The following is a 21,470-nucleotide window of genomic DNA, read 5'->3' as shown; positions in this document are numbered from 1 at the left end:
GTTGCTCGGAGCCCGGATCGGGGGCGCTGAACGCCCCAAAGTGAGGGACACCGAGCCCCAAACCCGGGGAACCGCTCCCGGTGAGCCCCCCTGGCCCATCCAGGGGTCTCTGAGCCCCAAACCCACAGTGCCCGGTCCCGCTGAGCAGCATTGGCTCCATTCAGGGGTCTCTAAGAGCCCCCATCCAGCGGGGCCTGGTCCCGGTGACCCCCAGCCTCATCCCGGGGTCTCTGAGACCCCCCAGACTGGGGGGTCCCGGTCCCACTGATGCCCCCAGTGCCAAAATCCCCCTGGGTATAGAGCCGCTCTGCCCACCGTGGGCTCCCACCCCAGCAATCCCCAGTGAGATCTCCAGCGCACAGATTTGTCACCCTCTGTTCCCTCAGACCCTGCTCCTCCATCACCCCTGAGAGGGGACGAGGACCCCCAGGCCACCCGGCCATGGCTGAGCAAGGGGACGCCCTTTGTGGGGGTGAGTGAGGCGCTGGGGGGCTCCTCCCCGCAGGAGGGGCTGCCGCTGCCCTGGACCCCCGCTCTGGGCCCTGGACCCCCGCTCTGGGCCCTGGACCCCCGCTCTGGGCCCTGAACCCCCACTCTGAATCCCGCAGCCCCCGAGGAGCCGCAGCCCGCAGGAGTGACCCTCAGTGACAGCCTCATCAGCACCCGCACACGGTGAGGACCCCCAGAGCCCCCCGGGCGGGCACGGAGGGGGCTCTGGGCACCCCCAAACCCCCCCCCTGTGCCCCTTGTAGCTCCGCGGGGCCGCTGCCCACCGGCACCCTGCGCTTGGACCGGGAGAACATCACCTGCATCGGGAAAAGCCGCGGGCAGGAGGGGATCCACAGCCTCTACCTGCAGCAGGTGCGGAGCTGGGGGGCACGGAGACACCCCCAATCCTGATCCTGGGGGGGCACAGAGACACCCCCAGTCCTGATCCCACAGACACCCCCAGTCCTGATCCTGGGGGGCACGGACAGCCCAGTCCTGATACTGGGGGGGCACGGAGACACCCCCAATCCTGATCCTGGGGGGCACGGACAGCGCAGTCCTGATCCTGGGGGGGCACAGAGACACCCCCAGTGCTGATCTGGGGCGGCACAGAGACACCCCCAATCCTGATCCTGGGGGGCACGGACAGCCCAGTCCTGATCCTGGGGGGCACAGAGACACCCCCAGTCCTGATCCCACAGACACCCCCAGTCCTGATCCTGGGGGGGCACAGAGACACCCCAGTCCTGATCCCACAGACACCCCCCAATTCTGCTCCTGTTTGCCCTCCCCAGTCTCCAGAAGGGAACAGTTTCCCCCCACCCTTGAGGGTTTTGTGCCAGTGTCCCCCCAGCCCCCCCCACGCCCGGGGGTCTCTGAGCCTCCCCCCATTCCAACCCCCCGGGGTTCCAGTGGTCCCAAGCCCACATGAGGATACTCAGGGCTCTGAATTTTGGGACGTGTCCATGTCCTCCCCACCCCAGAGTCTCCTGTGTTGCCCCCAGGATTGGTTGGAGCAGTCCCAGAGCGTTCCCAAAATGTGAATTTTCAGTCAGCAGTCAAAAAAAAAAAAAAAAACAAAAAAAAACACAAACCAAAAAAAAAAACAAAACAAAAAAAACCCAAAAAAAAACAAACAAAAAAAAAAACAAAAACAAACAAACAAAAAAAAAAAAAAAAAAAAATCCCCAAAAACACCAAAACTAAAAAAAAAAAAAAAAACCAAAAAAACAAACAAACAAAAAAACAAACAAACAAAAAAAAAAACACAAAAAAAACCCTCAAAAAAAACAACACCACCCCATGTTGTTTTGTGTGTTTTGGTGGTGTTTTTTTTTTTTCCTCTGTTTTATTTTCCAGAACCAAATTGAGAAGCTGGAGAACCTGGAGTGCTTTCCCAACCTGAGGTACAGCAGGAGGGCTGGGGCAGGGGGGCCAGGGGTCCCCGGGGGGCTGTGACACCCCCTGCCCCTCCTGGGGGGGCTGTGGCACCCCCTGCCCACCCTGGGGGGCTGTGACACCCCCTGCCCCTCCTGGGGGGCTGTGACACCCCCTGCCCCTCCTGGGGGGCTGTGGCACCCCCTGCCCACCCTGGGGGGCTGTGGCACCCCCTGCCCCTCCTGGGGGGCTGTGACACCCCCTGCCCGCCCTCCTGAGCCCCGCAGGTTCCTGTGCCTGGCCGGGAACCGCATCCAGAGGGTGCAGAACCTGCAGGGGCTGCTCCAGCTCAGCCTCCTGGACCTGTCCCACAACCTGATCCAGGTGCTGCACACAGGTGGGAGCGGGGACCCCTCGGGGGGGCTGCACTGCCGCTCCCGCCCTCCTGCCTCAGTTTCCCTGGCTGTGGGGGCTGCCTCGGCAGTGAGGGGAGCTGGGGGGGTTTGGGGAGCAGGGATTTTGGCCCCAGCTCTGCCCCCCGTGCTTTCCCTCTATTTGGGGCTGCCTCGGCAGTGAGGGGAGCTGGGGGGGTTTGGGGACAGGGATTTTGGCCCCAGCTCAGCCCCCCGTGCTTTCCCCGCTCTCTCCTGGCAGAGGAGCTGCCCCGCAGCCTGCGCATCCTGGACCTGGCAGGGAACCAGTGCACCCAGCAGGAGGGGTACAGGTGGGGGCACGAGGGGAAAAACAGCCCCCCAAAACCTGGGAGAGTCTCGGGGTGACCTGACCGTGGCCTTTCAGTACCTGCTGGAGGGCTGGGAAGGGGATTCTGGACAGAAGGGGAGTGGGTTCACACTGCCAGAGGGGATCTGGGGAAGGAATCCCTGGGTGGGATGGGATTCCCAGAGGAGCTGTGGGTGCCCCTGGGTCCCTGGCAGTGCCCCAGGACGGTTTGGAAAGTGGGATGGAACTGGAGGGGATTTAAGGTCCCTTCCCTCCCAAAACCACTCCATGAAATATCAAACACAGCGTGGCCCTCCAAACCCCAGGGATTGAATCCCTGCTCTCCAAACCCCAGGGACTGAATCCCTGCTCTCCAAACCCCAGGGACTGAATCTTTCCTCTCCACACTCCAAGGACTTGACTCTCTCCTCTCCAAACCCCAGGGATTTGAATCTTTCCTCTGCAAACCCCAGGGATCTGAATCCCTGCCCTGCAAAGCCCAGGGATGTGAATCCCTGCTCAAACCCCAAGGACTTGACTCTCTCCTCTCCAAACCCCGGGGATTTGAATCTCTCCTCTCCCCCCTCAGCTCTGGGGGGCTGAGGCAGGACGGGACCCCCACTCCCAGTCCCACAGCTGCAGGAAATTTGGTTTTTCCTCCCATTTCCCCACAGGGACGGGGTGCTGGCAGCGCTGCCCCGGCTCCTGCAGCTGGACTCCCAGCCCGTCCGGGCAAGCACGGCCAAGGAGGAGGAGGAGGGAGGAGGAGGCTCCTGCAGCAGCGAGGATGAGGAGGATGAGGATGAGGAGCTGCTGGCGGCGCTCAGGGCTCCCTTCACGGTGGACAGAGGTGCCCGGGGGCGGTCGGGACACGCGGCACGGCCCCGGGGCTGGCAGTGCCAGCTCTCCTGGAGCTGCCGTCCCTCCGGGCAGGTTTCCTGGGGGATCTGCGCCGGGAGCTGGCGGGGCGGGCGCGGCTGTGGCGGGCGCTGAGCCTGGAGGAGCACCGGGCGCGCCTGGAGGAGCTGCGGGAGCTGCTGGGCGCGGGGCAGGGCGGCACGGCCCGGCCGGGCCCCCAGCGCTGTCCCCAGGGCCGCCCCGGGGCTCCGCTGGCACCGCTGCGGGCACCCAGCGGCTCCAGGCAGCCCCCGGGCCAGGCTCTGCAGAGAGAGAGCCGTGCCAAAGGAGCAGGAAATGGGCTGCAGGTGCCCCAAACACCCTGCAGCAGCAGCAGGGAATAAAGAGTTTATTCCCACCCCAGTCCGGCCTCGTGCCACTCTGAGGGGTCAGAAATGGGGACCCGTGCCGGAGGAGCGGGAAATGGGCTGCAGGTGCCCCAAACACCCTGCAGCAGTCAGGAATAAAGAGTTTATTCCCACCCCAGTCCGGCCTGGTGCCACTCTGAGGGGTCAGAAATGGGGAAAGCACACACAGTGGGGTGGGCAGGACCCCCAATCCCACATCCCACATCCCATATCCCATATCCCACATCCCAATCCTTCCCCTCGCACCCCATTCCAGCCTGGTGCCACCCTGACGGGTTGGAAATGGGGAAAGCACACACAGGGCTGTGGGCAGGACCCCCAGTCTCATCCCATATCCCATATCCCAAATCCCATACCCCATATCCCATATCCCATATCCCACATCCCATATCCCATATCCCATACCCCACATCCCATATCCCATACCCCATACCCCATATCCCATATCCCATATCCCATATCCCATATCCCATACCCCATATCCCATACCCCATACCCCATATCCCATATCCCATATCCCATATCCCATATCCCATATCCCATACCCCATATCCCATATCCCATATCCCATATCCCATATCCCATACCCCATATCCCATACCCCATACCCCATATCCCATACCCCATATCCCATATCCCATACCCCATATCCCATATCCCATACCCCATACCCCATATCCCATATCCCATATCCCATACCCCATATCCCATATCCCATATCCCATACCCCATATCCCATATCCCATACCCCATATCCCATATCCCATATCCCATACCCCATACCCCATATCCCAAATCCCATATCCCATACCCCATATCCCAAATCCCATATCCCAATCCTTCCCCTCACACCCCATTCCAGCCTGAGCTCACCTCCAGGGCAAACCTTGGGCTGGGACCCAGGAAGAGTCGGGGCTGGACTCTGGGAATGATTTGGGATTCCCTGTCCACGACAAACACCATGGGGCACCCGAGCCCACCCACCTGTGGGGTTCAGCTGTAGAACTTCATCTCGGCCTCCACGCAGTCCAGGAAGAGGTCGGCCAGCTCCTGGGGGCTGGGGCTGACGGTGCCCTGCAGCAGCTCCCGCATGCCCTGCAGGCCCTGCTGCTCCAGCTCCTGCAGCGTGCCCAGGAGCCGCTGGCCCCGCTCCTGCAGGGATCAGGGACGGGTCAGGGGGTCCGGAATGGGATCAGAGAGATCAGGGCTTGATCCCATTGCAGGGAGGGGTCAGGGAGATCTGGGGATCCGGAATGGGATCAGAGAGATCAGAGCTTGATCCCATTGCAGCGTGGGGCCGGAGAGATCATGGTTTGATCCCATTGCAAGGTGAGGAAGGGTCTGCAAGATCGATGGGATCTGTGGGGTCTGTGGGATCTGCAGGGTCTGTAGGATCCGTGGGGTGTTTGGGATCTGTGAGGTCTGTGGGGTCTGCAGGGTCAATGGGGTCTCTGGGATCTGTGGGCTCTGTGGGCTCTGCAGGGTCAGTGGGATCTGCGGGGTCAGTGGGCTCTGTGGGCTCTGTGGGCTCTGTGGGGTCTCTGGGATCTGTGGGCTCTGTGGGATCTGCAGGGTCAGTGGGATCTATGGGATCTATGGGATCTGTGGGCTCTGTGGGGTCTCTGGGCTCTGTGGGGTCTCTGGGATCTGTGGGCTCTGTGAAATCTGCAGGGTCAGGGGAATCTATGGGATCTGTGGGCTCTGTGGGCTCTGTGGGGTCTCTGGGCTCTGTGAAATCTGCAGGGTCAGGGGGATCTGCGGGGTCAGTGGGATCTGTGGGCTCTGTGGGGTCTCTGGGGTCTCTGGGATCTGTGGGCTCTGTGAAATCTGCAGGGTCAGGGGGATCTGTGGGCTCTGTGAAATCTGCAGGGTCAGTGGGATCTATGGGATCTGTGGGCTCTCTGGGCTCTCTGGGCTCTGTGTGCTCTCTGGGATCAGCAGGCTCCGCAGGACCCGCGGGGTGTGCGGTACCGGCTCGCGCTCCATGAGCTCCAGCGCCGCCTGGTGCCGCCGGTACAGCTCGTGCCGCCGATCCACGGAGCCGCGGAACCGCGGGATCTGCCGGGCGGGGTCCTGCGGGAAGCTCGGGGAGCGCACCTGCGGCGCCGCGCGGACGCCGGCCACGAACACGAAGGGCTTGAACACGGACCTGGGGAGGGCCGGGGGTCACGGAGCGGCTCCGGGGCAGCGCCGCGTCCCGCGCCCGCCGCGGGCTCCGCTCACCGGGACGGGTCCGGCGTGCCCGTGAGGAAGTGCACGCAGGGCAGCGCGGGGTCGCGGGGCAGCACGGACACCATGCTGCCCGCCGTGCGGAACCCCGCGCTGTCCACGCAGATCCCGCCGGCCTTGTCCCGCAGGATGGACATCAGCGTCTCCTCCGTGATGTGACCTGCGGGGACAGGGACAGCTCAGCGCCGCCAGCCCGGCCCTGGGCAGCGGGGACACACTGGGGTGGCAGTGGGGACACGCTGGGGCGACGTGTGGGGACACGCTGGGGCGAGGTGTGGGTGGCCGTCCCCACGCCAGGCCCTGTCCCCAGGAACTGGGGCTGTGCCAGCACGGAAGCAGCCCTGGGCAAGCCATGGACAAGTATCCCCATCCCTCTCCCTGTCCTTTCCTCATCCCTGTCCTCATCCCCATTCCTGTCCCCATTCTTCTTGTCCCCATCCTGTCCCTGTCCTATCCCCCTTCCTGTCTCTACCATGTTCCTATCCCTGTCCTTGTCCTGTCCCCATCCCCATCCCTGTCCCCACACTGTCCCCACGCTGTCCCCACGCTACCCCCGCCCTGTCCCACCTGCGTGCCGCTGCAGCAGCTCCGTCCCCGCTCTCAGCCGAGCCCGGGCAGCCTCCATGCGCGGGGGCTCCTTCTCCAGGGAGAAGGCCCGGGCGAAGCTGAACTCGCCGTGCCCGCTCCACCAGCCCTGGCTGCGCGCCCGCTCCCGCAGCCCCGGGTGCTCCGCCGTGATCTCGCTGCCGATGCTCAGCTGGTTGGAGATGTTGCGGCTGCCCTCTGTGCCGGGGGGGCCCGGGGGTCACTCGGGGGGCCGTGAGACCCCGCCGGTGCCCCCGGTGCCCCCCGTGCCCCCGGTGCCCGCTCACCGCGGATCCGCTGCGCCGCCCAGTAGCGCCCGGCGGTCTCCAGCAGCCAGGCCTCGTTGCGGTCGGCCAGCAGGAAGGTGTTGTGGTACACGAAGGGCTCCGGCTGCTCCTTGCAGCTCCCGCCCTGCCCGTGGCGCTCCAGCAGCGCCGTCATCACCTCCAGGGCCTCCCGGGCCGAGCTGCCCCGCTCCAGACCCAGCCTGTGCCAGCAGGGCCGTCAGGCAGAGCCGGGGCTGGGCACGGGGCCGTCCTCACCGTGGGGACAGAGCCAGGGGCTGGGCACGGGGCTGTCCTCACCATCCTCATCGTCCTCCCCCTCCTCACCTGACCAGGTCCATGCCCAGCAGCGCCTCGGCCTCGCCCAGCGGCTCGCGGGTCCACACGCCCTCGTTGCCCACGCAGACCCCGCAGTCGTTGGCGCCCATCTCGGCGCCCCAGAGCCAGGCGGGGCGGCTCAGCAGCACGGCGTGGGTGCGCTCGGCCTGCTCGATCTGCACGTACGTGCACTGCGGGGACACGCGGGGACACGGGGGGCACAGGTGGCACCGGCACACTGAGTGCTCTCAGCCACCCTGGCACACAGGGGTGACATGGACATGGAGGTGGCACCTGGCACACTGAGTGCCCTGTCCCCGCAGCCACCCTGGCACATGGGGGTGCTCTGGGGGGAATGGAGGTGGCATCTGGCACACTGAGCGCTCTGTCCCCGCAGCCACCCTGGCCCTGCACACTCGGGGACACGCTCGGGTGAGCTGGCACCGGATGCCCTGTCCCTGCAGCCCCTTTGGCCCCAGCACGGTCTCACCTGGACCTTGTCCCCAGGCCGGTGGGTGGCGGCGGGGACATAGACGATCTCCTGCACCTCGTCCCGGGGCCGGTCGGCGTTCTTGGCGAAGATGACGGCGGGGAACGCCGTGTGCGGGGGCATGGCCACGAAGCAGTCGCAGGACGAGGGCACCGGGCCGTGCCCCGCCATCCTAAACTGGGTCAGGGCGGGTACCGAGGGCGACGTCAGCCCCCCGTCCCTGTCCCGGCTGTGTCCCCAGGGTCCCTCTGGGGTGGGCACGGAGGGGCTGACGTGGTCCCTGAAACCTGGGGGTCATCAGCGACCCGATGGCGGGGTGACCCCCAGCACCCCGAGACCCCGCAGCTCCGCACCGACCGCAGCCCCGGGAACCGGGACCCTCCAGCACCGACCGCGGACGGGACCCGCTCCCTCCCTCCCTTCCCGCGCCGGTAACCGGGACCCCGCGGGGCCCTCCCGTCCCCACGGACCTGCCGCTGCTTCCGCGCCTCCTCCGCCGCTGCCCGGGCCCGCCCTGTCCGGCCCCGGCCCGCCCTGTCCAGCCCCGGCCGTGCGACGGCGGCGCCCGGTGGCCGGAGGCCGCACGGCGGCAGCGGCGGGGACCGGCACCGGCACCGGGATGGCACCGGCACTGGGACCCGCCTGGGTCGGGGTGGGAATTTCCCAAAAGAACCCGGAGTCGGGGGTCCCAGTTTTCCTCCCCTGGGGCAGGAGCGGTGTGCTGGGGGTTCCCGTGGGTCGGAGCCCCCCGTGGGCATCACCCCCGTGGGCAGCACCCGCCCCGTCCGCGGGGGGACCCTGCGCACCCGCCCGGCCCGGGGGGCTCAGGATGGGACCCTCAGGGGGGCTCGGGCGGTCCCAGCCCGTGTCACCCCCACACCCAGCGGCTCCCGGGGTCCCCCCGTGCTGGGAAGACTTGGAGAGCCGAGGCCAGGCTGGGGGACCCCTGAGCCCCTCGGTGGGGATGGTTTGGGGTCGGGATCCCACACCCCTGAGCCCCTTAGAATGAACGATTTGGGGTCGGGATGATGGACCCCTGGGTGCCTTGGTGAGGATGGTTTGGGGTCGGGGTTCCGGACCCCTGAGCCCCTCGGCAGGGCCCATTTGGGGTCGAGTTTCTGAAGCCCTGAACCATTTGACAGGGCTGATTTGGGGTCGGGGTCTCGGACCCCCGCGTCCTCGGGCAGGGATGGAGCCGGAGAGCCGGAGCGTGGAAAACACGCGGCGTTTATTGCAGTACAAAACCCAAACCCCGCAGCCCCGCAGCCTCTTCACAGCACAAACGCTCCCCTGGCCGGGCCGGGGGCTCCATCCCCCGGGGCCGCCCCCAGCCCGGGGCCCGCCGGTGCCTCCCTGCCCCGGGGGCGGGCGGGGGACGCGGCGGTTCGGGGCGCGGGGCCGGGATCCCCACGCCGCAGCAGGCTGGACTGGTTTCCCGGCCGCCGTCCCTCCCCACCCGGTTTTACAGCCTTCATTGCCCCATCGCGGCAGGCAGAGCCCCGGGGCTGCGGGGGCTGAGCACACCTGGGGGGCTGAGCACACCTGAGAGGTGGGGGCACAGCTCACCTGGGGGGGCTGAGCTCACCCGGTCCCCCCCTCGCAGCCCCCCGGGCTGGATCAGCTCGCTGAGGCTGAACCCCGAGTCCCGGGCCGTGCGGTGCCCCCGGTGCAGCCCCCCACAATCTGGAGCCCCCCCAGGTGCGGCTGGAGCCGCTGAGGCCCCCTTGGTGCCGTTCTGAGGGACATTGGGAGGGTCCCGAGCCCCCCCCCGGGGTCCCTTTGGGAGGTGAGATCCCACCTGGGGGACCCCGAGGGGGAATTTTGTGCTGGAAAAGGCAAATTCCGGAGTCGGGGACGTCCTTGGAGAGCTGGGACAGCCCGGGTCGCCCGGGGGGGACAGCGGCGGCCGGGCTGGGGCTGGGGGCGCGTCCCGAGACCCCTCCCCAGCGAGACTTCACCTCGTGCTGGGGGTCCCAGCCCCGGGGCACGGGGGGGCTGCGCCAGCCCCTCATCGCCCCTGGGGACGGGGACAGCGAGGGGACAGCGATGGGGACAGCGAGGGGCACAGCCATGGGGACAGCGAGGGGACAGCCATGGGGACAGCCATGGGGACAGCCATGGGGACAGCCATGGGGACAGCGAGGGGACAGCCATGGGGACAGCCATGGGCACAGCCATGGGGACCCTCGGAGGGGCCCGAGCCCTCCCCATCCGCACAGCCCATGGCCCCAGCTCCGGCCGGGGACATCCACTCTGCCCGAGCGGCAAAGCCTGGCTTCACCTTAATAAAATAATAATAATTAATAATTAATAATTAATAATATCAATAATAATTAATAATTAATAATAAAACACTCAAAACCGAAGGCCTCGGGGCGCCCTCTGGGCACGGACCCCACTCGACTTCACCTCTACCCCTTCCCCCGCCCGACCTCGGGGTGCTCCGAGCCCGGGCAGCCCCCCCAGAACCGCAGGAGGGGCCGGACCGGGGCTCGGCGCCCCCCAGATCCCCCCCTCCCCAGATTCCCAACTGGTTCCCACTGCTGTTGGCCGGGGGGCAGCGCCGGGGGGACCCCCGGGTGCCCTGAGCAGCCAGAGAACCCCAATCCCCCCCAAACCCCCTCCCCAGGCCCCGCTCCAGCTTTTCCTTCTGCGTCCGAGGGCTTCTGCCAAAACCGGGGTGTGAGACCCCAAAAGATCCAAAAACCGAGAATCACGGACCCCCAGCCAGGGGTGAGGGACAGGTACGGGCTGCCCGGGGACGGGGGGCGACCCCAGGGCAGGGAAACTACGGGGTCCCCGGGAGGGAAGGGGCAGCTCGGGGGTCCCCGGGGGCACGGGCAGCATGCAGGGGCCAGGCAGAACTCCCTGGAATTGCGGGGTCCCGGGGGGACGGCTACGGGGCCGCGGGGACAGGCAGCATGCACGGGGGGACACGGGGTCCCGAGGGGCCCGGGGGGACTCGGGGGTGGCCGCGGACCCCAGGGGGACACGGGGGGCGCGGGCAGCCGGCCCGGGCGGGGGCGCCCGCCCGCAGGGAGGGGCGGGGCGGGGCGGGGGTCGCGGGCGGGCGGCGCGGCCGTGCCAGGCCGGAGGAATGCGGCCGCCCCGGCTCTCCCGGGCCCGCGGCCGCGCCGGTGCTTCCCGCCCGGGGCCGCGCTGGCTGGGTGGGTGTGGGAACGCTGCAGGTGCGCGCTGGGGCCGCCGCCCGCCGCGGCCCCCGCAGCCCCCCGAGCTCCCCACGGCCGCGCTCCCGCAGCGATTCTTGCTTTGCTTCCCTTTTTCCCCATTTTAGCCGCGCTTCGGGCCGAAAATGGGTTTCGCACCCTCGAGCCGCACGAGCAAAGCGGGGCTCCGAGGGTGGGGGACCCCCGCCGGCTCTGCGGCCCCGGCCGGGGCAGGGGGATGTCCCCGATCCCCCCGTGTCGCTCGTGGGCGACGGGAGAGCGGGGCTGGCCCGGGTGGGAGCCGCAGCTCGGAGGGGAGCGTGGGGAGGGCCCGGGGGGCTGCGGCCGCGCCCCCCGAGCGGAGGCTCCCGGGCTCCTCCTCTGCTCTCCTGTCTCCCTTTCTCCTTCTCCTTCCTCCCCTTCGGGCCGGACGTGCCCGGGCAGCTCCCGCTCCGTCGGCTCCCGTTGATGTTCCTCCCAAACAGCCCCGCGCCTGCCAGCGGCCTCCCGAAAGAAAGATTTGGGAAGCCGGGGGAGGACGAGTGCGGGGGGAGGAGGGAGGGAGGGAGGGAGCAGCGGGGCGGGAGAGCGGCAGCGGGACAAGTGAAACCGCCGCGGGGCAGCTCCGGCTGCGGCGCTCCCCACGCCGGGGCCGTCCCGGGGCTCGCCGGCACAAGGAGCCAGCCCTGCGCCCGTCCCCGCCCCGGCCCCTCCGGAGAGCGGCCCCGAGGGCTCCCCCGGCCCCGGGGCTCAGCCGCTCAGTTTGTGGTGGCGGCCGGGCCCCCCTCGGGCTCCCTCTTGCCTCCCTTGGCGGCCGCCGCGTCCCCGGCGCCTTTGCCCTCGGGCTCGGGCCCGTCCTTGCCGCCGTCGTGCGTCTTCATGTGCTTGCCCAGGTGGTCGCTGCGCATGAAGACGCGGCCGCAGACGGGGCAGGAGAATTTCTTGGCGCCCGTGTGGGTCTGGAGGTGCCGCTGCAGCTCGTCGGAGCGGGTGAAGCGCTTGCCGCAGAAGAGCCAGTTGCACACGAAGGGCCGGTCGCCGCTGTGCCAGCGCAGGTGCGCCTTCAGGTGCGAGGTCTTGGCGTAGGCCTTGCCGCAGCCCGGGATGTGGCAGTTGTGCAGGTGCTTGCGCTTGGCGCCCTCGGGGCACGGGCCGCCCCTCTCGGCCTCCTGGCAGTTGGGGCAGCGGCACGCCGCCTGCCCCCCGCCCCGGGGCACGGCCCGCCGGGCCCCCTTGGGCCGCGCCCCGGCCTCGCCCTCCGCGCCGCGCGGCTCCGGGGGCCCCTCGAGCGCCTTGGCGGCCTCGCCGGGCAGCAGGTGCTGCGCGGGCGGGGGCAGCAGGTGCGCGGGGGGCGCGCACAGCTGGTGCTCGGCCCCGCCGTAGCCGCCGAGCGCCGCGGGCAGCCCGGGCGGCGCGGGCACGGCCAGCCCCGCGCCCTGCCCCGGCGGCAGCTCCATCCAGCCGGCCCCGGCGTGCAGCTCCCACCAGTTGACGCCGCCGCCCTCCTCGCCGGGCGCTCCGGGGTGCGGCGGCCGAAACCAGGGCTCGTAGGGGTGCGCCATGTCCGGGGCGGCCGGCAGCAGCTTGGCGTAGGCTGCGGGCGCGGCGGGGCCCTCGGGGGGCAGCTCTAACCTCGGCGGGCCATGGGGCTCGTAGGCGGCGGCGGCGGCGGCGAACGCGGCGTCCTCGGGCCCCGGCAGCGGCAGCTCGGGCGGCGGCAGCGGCGAGGCGAAGTCGGGGGCGCCCGGGGCGGCGGGGCCGTGCTGCTGGAAGGGCTGCAGCGGCTGCAGGTCCAGGTGCGTCGGGGAGGCGCGGGGCGCGTCCGAGGGCTGCGATCCCAGGGAGCCGCAGACCGCCGTCAGCATCGCGGGGCGGCGCGCACGGACCTGCGGGGCCGAGCGGGGCCCGGGGGAGGGGAGAGGAGCTGTGAGAGGAGGAGGGGGCGCAGCTCCGCGCCCCCCGTCCCCGCCCGCACCGGCACCGCGGCTTGGGAGGCGCTGAGCCCCCAGCCAGGTCTCGTGCCGCTCTGCGACACCGCTGTGACACCGGGATGGTGGCACCGGCCGGGGGGGGGGGCACCCTCACACCGTCCCCGCCCCCTGTGCCAGCCCCCGGTGCCGCTCGGTCACGTCTGCAGCCCGGAGGGGTCGGTGCCTGACTCCGAACTGCGAGGGAACCTCCAACACTGCCGGATCGCCTCCCCAGCTGTGTCCCCAACACTGCCCGGGTCCCCAAGGGGGCCAAGGTGGCACCCCCAGACCCCCGGCGGGGACACGGCACCCCCAGGGGGACGCGGCACCCCGAGGCCAGCCTGTCTGTGCCGCGTCCCAGCCGGGCTGGGGAAGCCTCGCCCCCCTCGCTCCCGCCCCACGGCCGGGCCCAGCCGGAGCCCTCGGGCCCTTCTGGGGGGGCTGCACCCCCGGGCTGGCTGGCAGCGGGCTGAGGCAGCGCAGCCCCGGGCCCAGCCCCCGGCAAAGCTTTGAAGCCGGGTCGGGCCGGCTCCCCCCGCACCCCGGGGCACCCCCGGGGCACCCCCGGACCCCCGGGCGGCCGCAGCCTCCAGCAGGGCGGCCGTGACTCAGCGGGAGCCGCGCAAACCCCACGGGGCTGGGGACGGGCCCCACCCCGGTGTCGAAATCCACCTGCCGCCACCGGCTCCCGCCCCCCGGTTCCCAGCGGCGGCGCCGGGACCCCCCCGTCCCTGCACCCCCTCCCACCGGCCGCTCTCGCCACCTTCCCCCTGCCCCGGCCACCCCCAGGGTCTGCACTGGACAGGGTCAGACCCTTGGGGACAGGGACAGACCCCTGGGGACAGGGACAGACCCTTCAGGACAAGGACAGACCCCTGGGGACAGGGACAGACCCTTGGGGACAGGGACAGACCCCTGGGGACAGCGACAGACCCTTGGGGACAGGGACAGACGCTCGGGGACAAGGACAGACCCTCAGGGACACGCCTGGGGGGTGCTGGGAGATTTGGGCAGGGGGGTCCCCCGATGGGACCCCCGGCGCCCCCCGAAGCCCACGCTGGGATTCCGGGCTCCCCACAGTGCTGGAGACCCCTCAGCCGCGTGGGGACCCCGTTCTGCCCCGCCAGCGTCACCCGGGCAGGCAGGGGGACCCCAAAGGTCGGGGTGGGAGTTTCGGGGGGTCCCAAAATGCCCCTGAGGGCCCCACCTGTACCTGCGCTGCCCACACAGGTGGGGTTCAGCCTGGAGCTGGTGGCAGGATGAGCCCCCCGGGCAGCTGAGCGGGTTTTGGGGTCCTGCTGCCCCGGGGGGCTCAGCTGTGCCCACGCCAGCCCCGGGACCGTCCCTGGCTCCCGGGGACACGAGTGGGCTCGGGAGGGGCTGGCACGGCCGGCTCCATCACCCCCACGCACACCGTGCTCGGGGGTCCTGAGCCCCCAGACCCTGCTCCCAATTGGGGGCACGCACACAAAGCGTCTCGGTGCCAGCCCCTCACGGGCCTCCGGGACCCCCAGATCTGGGGATATCCCCCAGCCCCCGCACCCGCACGGGAGGGCAGCGACCCTCCGGGCGCTCCGGGCCCGCTCCCACCCCGTGGGATCCAGCGCGGGGCTCTCCTGGGACACCCCGATCCCAGCGATGCCCCCGGCTCGGGGGTCCCACCGACCCCCACCCCAGCCCCAAACCGGGAAAGGGCCGGGACCGGGCTGGGGGAGCGCCGGGAGAACCCCCCCGCTCGGGCCGGGCACGGAGCCTCCCAGGACAATTTTCCATCCGGGAACGATGACAAAAATCCCCAGGGGCCCGCAGCGTCCTCCCTCCCTCCCTCCCTCCCTGGCGGGGCTCAGCGACGCGCTGGCCATTTCACCGCAGGGAAACTGAGGCAGCGGCGGCTGAAGCGTCCCGTGAGTCACGGCCCGGGCTGGGCACGGGCGGCGCGGCCCCGTCTCCAGCTCGGCCGGTGCCTCGCCCCGCGGCGGGGCCGCCCGGGCGCCGCTGCCCCCAGCACCGGGAGCCCCGACGGGGCGAACGGGGGCGGCGGCGGGGCGGGCTCGGGGATGCCGCGGCTTTGGGGGCGATGCCCGGGGGCCGGGGGGACGCTGTGGCATCGGGACCGTCCCCCCCGAGCCGCGGCGGAGCCCCCGGGGGGGTTTCGGGAGGGGAACGGCGCCGCTCCGGCGGCGGCGCGGGCGGGGGGCTCCAGCCTGGGCAGCCCCCGCAGGACTCGGGAGCGCCGGAGGGGTCTCGGAGGCACCGGGGAGCCGCGGGGCGGGGGTCGCGCTGGGGCTTGGAGCGAGGGGACGGAACGCGGGGCTCGGTGGGCAGCGGGGACCCGCAGGGACCGGAGCGCTCAGGGCAGCCCCGTGCCCGGCACCGTGCGGGGGCACCGGGGGTACGTACGGCTCTAGCGGCGGCGGCGAGGGCCCGGCGGCTCCGTCCTCATGGGCGCGGGCGCTGCTTCCCGAGGGGCGCCGAGGGACCCGCGCGGCTCCGCAGGCACCGGGCACCCACTGGGCCGGGCGAGCAGGAATGGCCGGGTCCCAGCCCGGCCGCCGGCTTTCCCTCCGCCCCCCCGCCCAGCTCCACCCCCGGCCCGGTGATTTTAACCCTTGGAGGCAGAGCCGCGGCCCCGGCGCTTGACAGGAGCCGGCTCCGGTCTCAGGATCCGGCGGATGAAAGCGGAGGGAGGGGACGGGAAGTTCGCAGCAGACACCGCAAACAGGGGGGTAATTAAAGAAGAAAGCAACAACCGCCTCCCTCCCTCCTCCCGCGGCCCTGGCCGCCTCCTCCGCCACCCCCGGGGACCCCCGGGCGCCCCTCGTGTCCCCACCCCCTCCAGGCACCCCCTCCCCTGTTGGGGACGCGCAGGTGGCCGCCCTGTCCTGCTGCCACCCCCCGGGACCCCCGGACGTGTCCCCCATCGAGGGGTGACACGCGGGGGCGGCGCACAGGGGTGGGCACCTGCTCCTGCCCGCGGGGATGTCGCCTGTCCTCCCGGGGGGCTCAGCGCCCCCATTGCCCCTCGGTTCTGCGGCACCAGTGGGACGGGGGGGACACAGGGGACAATTGCGGGGTCACGGCTGGCGGGAGGGAGGGGGACGCAGGGCCCACCGTGACCCCGGTGGGTTTGGGGTGACCCAGAGCCGCCCCGGAGGTTCTGGCTGCGCCTGTCCCGGCTCGGCCCGGGTGTCCCAGCCCTGTCTGCCGTGTCCCCCCCGAGGCTGCGGCAGGGACAAACCCCGCGCGCCGCCGGGTGACAACACCGCGCCCGCTGGAGCCACTTAATCACCGGCGCGTCGTGTCCCCATTTCCAGCGCTGCGCCCGCCCGGCGGCCCCGCAGCCCCCGGGGACCCCGGTGGGCACGGGGGGGGGTGTCCCGGAGCCCCCAGTGCCACGGGAAAAGGCGGCGGCGGAGCCGGGCCGGGCGGGCAGCGCCGCGATCGCGGCCGGCGCGTGGGAGCCCCGGAGAGCCCGGGGAGCCCGGCCCGGCCCGGCCCGGGGAGGGAGCAGCGAGCTCCGCCCTGGCCCCGGGGAAAGCTCGGCCGGTTTTCATCATCCCGGCACGGAGCGGCCCGCCGCCGCCGCCGCCGCCAATGCCAACGAAACGCGGCTGCCCGGTGCGCCGAGAGCGGCAGCGGCGGAGGGGACCGGACACCGGGAATGGGGGCAGACGGATGGGGACACCGGGATGGGGACACCGGGATGGGGGCACAGGGATGGGGATGGGGACACCGGGATGGGGACACCGGGATGGGGACAACAGGATGGGGACAGCGGGATGGGAAGGGTGATCCTGCAATGGGAACCCCAGGGTGGGAAGGGGCAGGACAAGCCGCCTTTGGGTTTCTGGCTGTGCAGAAATGGAGGTGAACACACACACGGGGCTCTGCAGGGCACATCTGGGGGGATCGGGGCGCACCCCAACCCCAGGGTCCCACTGTGTTCCATTCCAATCCAAATTCCCATCCCAACCCCAGTCCCCCTCCCCGTTTCCCATCCCAATCCCATTTCCCGTCCCAATCCCTTTCCCAAACACCATTGCCGTCCCCAATTCCAATCCCAATCCCTATCCCAATTCCCGTCCCCAATTCCCATCCCAAACCCCATTCCCATCCCAATCCCAATTCCTGTCCCCAATTCCCATCCCAAACCCCATTCCCATCCCAATCCCAATTCCCATTCCCATCCCAATTCCCGTCCCCAGTCCCCATCCCAAACCCCATTCCCATTCCCATCCCAATCCCAATTCCCATCCCAATCCCAATTCCCGTCCCCAATTCCCATCCCAATCCCAATTCCCGTCCCCAGTTCCCATCCCAAACCCCATTCCCATTCCCATCCCAATTCCCGTCCCCAGTCCCCATCCCAAACCCCATTCCCATTCCCATCCCAATTCCCGTCCCCAGTCCCCATCCCAAACCCCATTCCCATTCCCATCCCAATTCCCGTCCCCAGTCCCCATCCCAAACCCCATTCCCATTCCCTTTCCCATCCCCGTCCCAGTCCCGGCCATTCCCGCTCCAGGAAGGGGCTGCAGGGTGGGAGGATGTGGGGGACACGAGGGGACACGGACGGGGGTCTGGGAGTGCCAGGACCCCCTCATCCCACAGCACCGCGCCCCAAAACCCCCCTGGGACGCTCAGGACCCGCGCCAAAATCAGATCATGGGCTGAGATCCTGCTGGGATGGGTCTGGGACCAGGAGGAGGCGACTGGGGGGCACTGGGGGCACTGGGGACAGCAGCATTTGGGGTCTGGGGGCTCCTGGAGCCCCCCCAGGCAGAGCTGGGACCACCCAGGGCAGGGAATCACGGCGCAGCCCAGGGGAGATCCGAGTGTCTGCAACCCCGAGCCGTGCCTTGAAATTACTGCTAATTACAGCTCATTTGCATAAATTATAAGGCAAGAGGCAAATGCCGCCAATCCCTCCGAGTGATCCGGCAGCGGGGGGGGGGGAGAAAAGGGGGAACAGGAGGGGTCGGGGTTCCCCCAAAACTGCAGCGGGAACTCGGGGTGTTCCCGGAGCCCGGCACGGGGGGGACACGGCCCTCGGTGGGTGACAGGGAGGGGGACAGGGCTGGGGGTGTCGCTGCGGGTGTGGCAGGGGTGTCCCAGGGGTGTCCCAGCACAGCTCCGAACTCATCCCTGTCCGGCTGTCCCAGGGCTGTCCCAGGACTGTCCCGGGGGTGTCACACCGTGGCTCCGAGCCCGTCCCCGTCCCTGTGTCCCAATGGTGTCCCAGGACTGTCCCGGGGGTGTCACACCGTGGCTCCGAGCCCGTCCCCGTCCCTGTGTCCCAGGGCTGTCCCAGGGCTGTCCCAGGGTGTCACACCGTGGCTCCGAGCCCGTCCCCGTCCCTGTGTCCCAATGGTGTCCCAGGGCTGTCCCAGGGTGTCACACCGTGGCTCCGAGCCCGTCCCTGTCCCCAGCCTGTCCCCACGCTCCCTTCCCCTTGCTTGGTGCCGCGTCCGCACTCGGGGTGCCGGGGGGGCTGTGCCGCCCGTCCCTGTCCCCAAGCCCGTCCCTGTCTCCAGCCCGTCCCCGCGTGTCCCCCCTTGCCCGGTGCCTCTCCCGGTGCCGGGCCCGGTGCCGCGGGGCCGCGCCGTCTGGGCCGCCCGGTGCCTCGGGCCCGGCCCGGGGGTGCCCGCGGGGCGCAGACGGGCCCGGGCGGAGCTGCCGGGTCCCGCCCGCGGCTCGGGGGGGCCCAGACGGGCCCGGGGGCGGACGCGGGGGTGGCGCTGGAGCGGCCGAGCCCGGGGGGCACCGGGACTGCGCGGGTGGCGCGTGGGGACAGTGCCAGGGAGGGAGCGAGGGACGGGGGTGGCACTGGGGGGCACGGGCACCACGGGGGCGCCACGGTCCCCACGGGGGCGCCACGGTCCCCACGGGGGTGCCCCAACACCCGCCAGGACACCCCCGTGCGCGGTGCCCGGGGCACAGCTGGCACATCTGGCACGGTTGGCACAGCTGACACACCTGGCACAGCTGGCACACCTAGCACGACCGGCACACCTGGCACGGTCGCACAGTTGGCACACCTGGCACAGCCGTCACGGCCGACACAGTTGGCACACCTGGCACGATTGGCACACCTGGCACTGGCTGGCACAGTTGGCGCTGCCCCCCCGCTGCCCGAGGCCAGGGCCGGCTGCCAGCCCGTGCAGAGATCTCTATCGCGATTATCGCGACGGGGTTGCCCTGCCCGCAGCGCGTGCCCGCGGGCGGCGTTTCCTCAGCGGGCGCTGTCGGGACTGGAGCGCCGGGACGGGGCTGGGGCTCGGAGCGGCCCTGAACGCGAGGAGCTTTAATTGAGCTTTAATTAGCGCCGTGCTAATCTCGCTGCCGTATGTGCGCCCGAGCGGGCCCGCTGTCACCCACGGCCCGGGAAACCGGAACGGAACGGGGCAGAGAGCGGGACGGGGACAGGGACACGGGGGGACAGCGGGACAGGGGACAGAGGGGGACAGCGATGGGGACAAGAATGGGCACAGGACGGGGACAGGGATATGGGGATGGGGACAGGGACACGGGGGGACAGCGGGGACAGGGGACATGGGGACAGCTGGGACAGCGACAGTGGGGACAGGGACAGGGGACAGCGGGACAGGGACGGGGACAGGGACAGGGGACAGGGACAGGGACACATGTCCCCAGCACAGAGACCCAACCCGGCCCCCGCACTGTCCCCGGGGCCGGGCCGGGGTACCCGGGAGAGTTCGGGGCCGGGGTACCCGGGAGGGTTCGGGGCCGGGGTACCCGGGAGGGTTCGGGGCCGGGGTACCCGGGAGGGTTTTGGGGCCGGGGTACCCGGGAGGGTTCGGGGCCGGGGTACCCGGGAGGGTTTTGGGGCCGGGGTACCCGGGAGGGTTTTGGGGCCGGGGTACCCGGGAGGGTTTTGGGGCTGGGGGTACCCGGGAGGGTTCGGGGCCGGGGTACCCGGGAGGGTTCGGGGCCGGGCCGGGGTACCGGGAGGGTTCGGGCCGGGGGTCGGTGAGTAAGCGGAGCGGGGCGGGCGGGATGAGGGCGGGGAGGGCGGCGCTGGCCGCGGCTGCTGCCCACAAATGGAGGCCCCACGGCCACAGACACGGCACAACAAAGCACCGGGCAATTATTTGGCTCCAGCCGGAGCTGCCGGGCCCGTGGGGGCTGGAGCCAGCTGGGCACCCCCGGGAACCCCCGGGCACCCCCGGGCGGCAGCGCCGGCAGCGCCGAGGGGACCCCGGGAGGGTGAGAGACCCCCAAAATGGGGTGATGGGGTGGTGGGGGTGACCCCTGCGGGACACTGAGCACATCCCGGGTTTTGGGAGGGGTTGGGGATCCCCTTCGCTTTTGGGGACCCCAAATTCTGCAGGGGATCGGGGACCCCTGGCCCTTCTGGCAGCCTGAACACCCCAAAGCTCTCCAAGCACCCCCAAGAACCCCCAAAATTTAAAAGGGGATTGAGGACCCCCATCCCTTCTAGCGCCTTGAACACCCCCAAACCCTCAAAGCTCCCTGAACCCCCGGATCCCTGCAAGGGGAATGGGGACCCCCATCGTCTCAGGGAACCCCGATCCCCTCCGGGACCCTGAATCCTCCCCCCCACCCCGATTGTTGTGCGGGGTTGGGGACCCCCATCCCGCTGAGCGGGCCCACCAAGTTCTGCAGGGACCCCCCCGAACCCCGCTGTGCCCCCTCTAAGCGGGGGTTGGAGTCCCTCGGGGGCGCCATCGCCCCGGCCCCCCCGGGTTCCCCCGATCCCCTGCCCGGGACCCCCGGGACCCCCCGGCCCCCCCTCACTGGGACCCCGGGATCCCCTCTGTGCCCGCTTTGATGGGGGGGCGAGGGGGATCCCCGGGACTCCCCACCCGCCGGGGGACCCCGTGACGTCATCCGGCTTCGGCTGCCCGTGCTCCCCCCTCCACCAATCGCAAGCGCATCTCGTCCGCCTCGCGCCTTCCATTGATTCATCAATCTGTCAATCAAATTATTATGACCAATCACAAGGCATATTTTGGGCGGGTCACGCCCAAGAGGTACTCCGCCCCCTTGAAGGTCTGTCAATCAAACAGCGGATGGCCACTGGCTGGGCTTGCTCCCATTGGCTGTCTGTGCTGTCAATCAAAAATCTTCCCTGCCATTGGTTCTCCGCTGCCGTCCGTCACCTCAGAGCTCCGCGCCCATTGGCGGAGCCATCCCTCCATCACGCGCCTTACTGCTCGGCGCAGCTGCCCATCAACCCTTCCCCCTCCGCCGATTGGTCGCCGCTCCACCATTTCAACCCCCATTGGCCAGCTCGCAAAGCAGCCGGGCGGCGATTGGCTCAAACCCCCTCTGTGGGCGGGCGCAGCAGGGCGGTGCCCGGCGGAGGAAGATGGCGCCGTGAGCGGGTCGGAGCCGCCGCCGCCCCCGGCCGGTCAGTGCGGGGGGAGCGGGGCCGGGCCGCGGCCGCTGCGGGGCCGCCGGGGCGGGGAGGGGCCCGCGGCCGCCCCGAGCCGCCCTCCCCCAGCGCCCGGCGGGCGGGCGGCGCTTCCGGCAGCGGGGCCCGGTCGGGGGCGGGCCCGGCCTTTGGGACCCGCCTCCCCCGGGACCGCCCG

At 70.1% G+C, this 21,470-nt stretch overlaps 4 protein-coding genes across 4 annotated transcripts; 1 reads left to right on the top strand and 3 right to left on the bottom strand.

The window, feature by feature from the left end:
* Positions 1 to 441: 441 nt before the first annotated feature.
* LRRC46 (leucine rich repeat containing 46) lies at positions 442 to 3,827 on the top strand. The gene is made up of 8 exons (XM_058820554.1): positions 442 to 472; positions 609 to 672; positions 753 to 861; positions 1,849 to 1,895; positions 2,154 to 2,263; positions 2,521 to 2,590; positions 3,261 to 3,322; positions 3,520 to 3,827. Exons 1-8 carry the CDS (start codon positions 442 to 444, stop codon positions 3,825 to 3,827), a joined length of 801 nt encoding a protein of 266 aa, XP_058676537.1.
* On the bottom strand, positions 3,515 to 8,061 carry SCRN2 (secernin 2). Its single transcript, XM_058820583.1, is given in 9 exon segments — positions 3,515 to 3,746; positions 4,836 to 5,003; positions 5,823 to 6,000; positions 6,075 to 6,240; positions 6,648 to 6,863; positions 6,953 to 7,152; positions 7,277 to 7,458; positions 7,758 to 8,028; positions 8,030 to 8,061. Coding segments are annotated over 8 exon segments (1,398 nt in total). The 5' UTR covers positions 8,056 to 8,061; the 3' UTR covers positions 3,515 to 3,746; positions 4,836 to 4,844.
* Positions 8,062 to 11,006: 2,945 nt separating this feature from the next.
* SP6 (Sp6 transcription factor) lies at positions 11,007 to 12,795 on the bottom strand. The gene has a single exon (XM_058820730.1). The coding sequence runs from the start codon at positions 12,787 to 12,789 to the stop codon at positions 11,683 to 11,685; it is 1,107 nt and encodes a 368-aa protein (XP_058676713.1). The 5' UTR covers positions 12,790 to 12,795; the 3' UTR covers positions 11,007 to 11,682.
* A 254-nt stretch (positions 12,796 to 13,049) lies between these two features.
* Positions 13,050 to 20,604, bottom strand: LOC131568473 (collagen alpha-1(I) chain-like). Its single transcript, XM_058820553.1, has 7 exons — positions 20,556 to 20,604; positions 19,806 to 19,945; positions 19,004 to 19,182; positions 18,227 to 18,843; positions 16,006 to 16,416; positions 13,951 to 15,922; positions 13,050 to 13,326 (listed from the first exon to the last, which is right to left on the bottom strand). The coding sequence occupies exons 1-7, from the start codon at positions 20,602 to 20,604 to the stop codon at positions 13,050 to 13,052; spliced, it is 3,645 nt and encodes a 1,214-aa protein (XP_058676536.1).
* Between the last annotated feature and the right edge of the window lie 866 nt (positions 20,605 to 21,470).

The sequence above is a fragment of the Ammospiza caudacuta genome, chromosome 27, assembly GCF_027887145.1.
Source record: "Ammospiza caudacuta isolate bAmmCau1 chromosome 27, bAmmCau1.pri, whole genome shotgun sequence".
NCBI classification, from domain to species: Eukaryota; Metazoa; Chordata; class Aves; order Passeriformes; family Passerellidae; genus Ammospiza; species Ammospiza caudacuta.
This window is presented reverse-complemented; position numbering and strand designations above follow the sequence as displayed.

Bases quoted from the DNA above. Each gene is read 5' to 3' on its own strand.
- SP6 (XM_058820730.1), bottom strand. From the start codon at position 12,789: ATGCTGACGGCGGTCTGCGGCTCCCTGGGATCGCAGCCCTCGGACGCG.
- LRRC46 (XM_058820554.1), top strand. From the start codon at position 442: ATGGCTGAGCAAGGGGACGCCCTTTGTGGGG. The intron at 862-1,848 runs GTGCGGAGCTGG...TTTATTTTCCAG, and splicing joins ACAGCCTCTACCTGCAGCAG to AACCAAATTGAGAAGCTGGA. The intron at 2,264-2,520 runs GTGGGAGCGGGG...CTCTCCTGGCAG, and splicing joins GATCCAGGTGCTGCACACAG to AGGAGCTGCCCCGCAGCCTG.
- LOC131568473 (XM_058820553.1), bottom strand. From the start codon at position 20,604: ATGGCGCCCCCGAGGGACTCCAACCCCCGCTTAGAGGGGGCACAGCGG. The intron at 19,183-19,805 runs GTACCCCCAGCC...CCTCGCGTTCAG, and splicing joins CCGGCCCCGAACCCTCCCGG to GGCCGCTCCGAGCCCCAGCC. The intron at 16,417-18,226 runs GTGTGACACCCT...CCCCGGGGCCAG, and splicing joins GGGACGGGCTCGGAGCCACG to GGCGGAGCTCGCTGCTCCCT.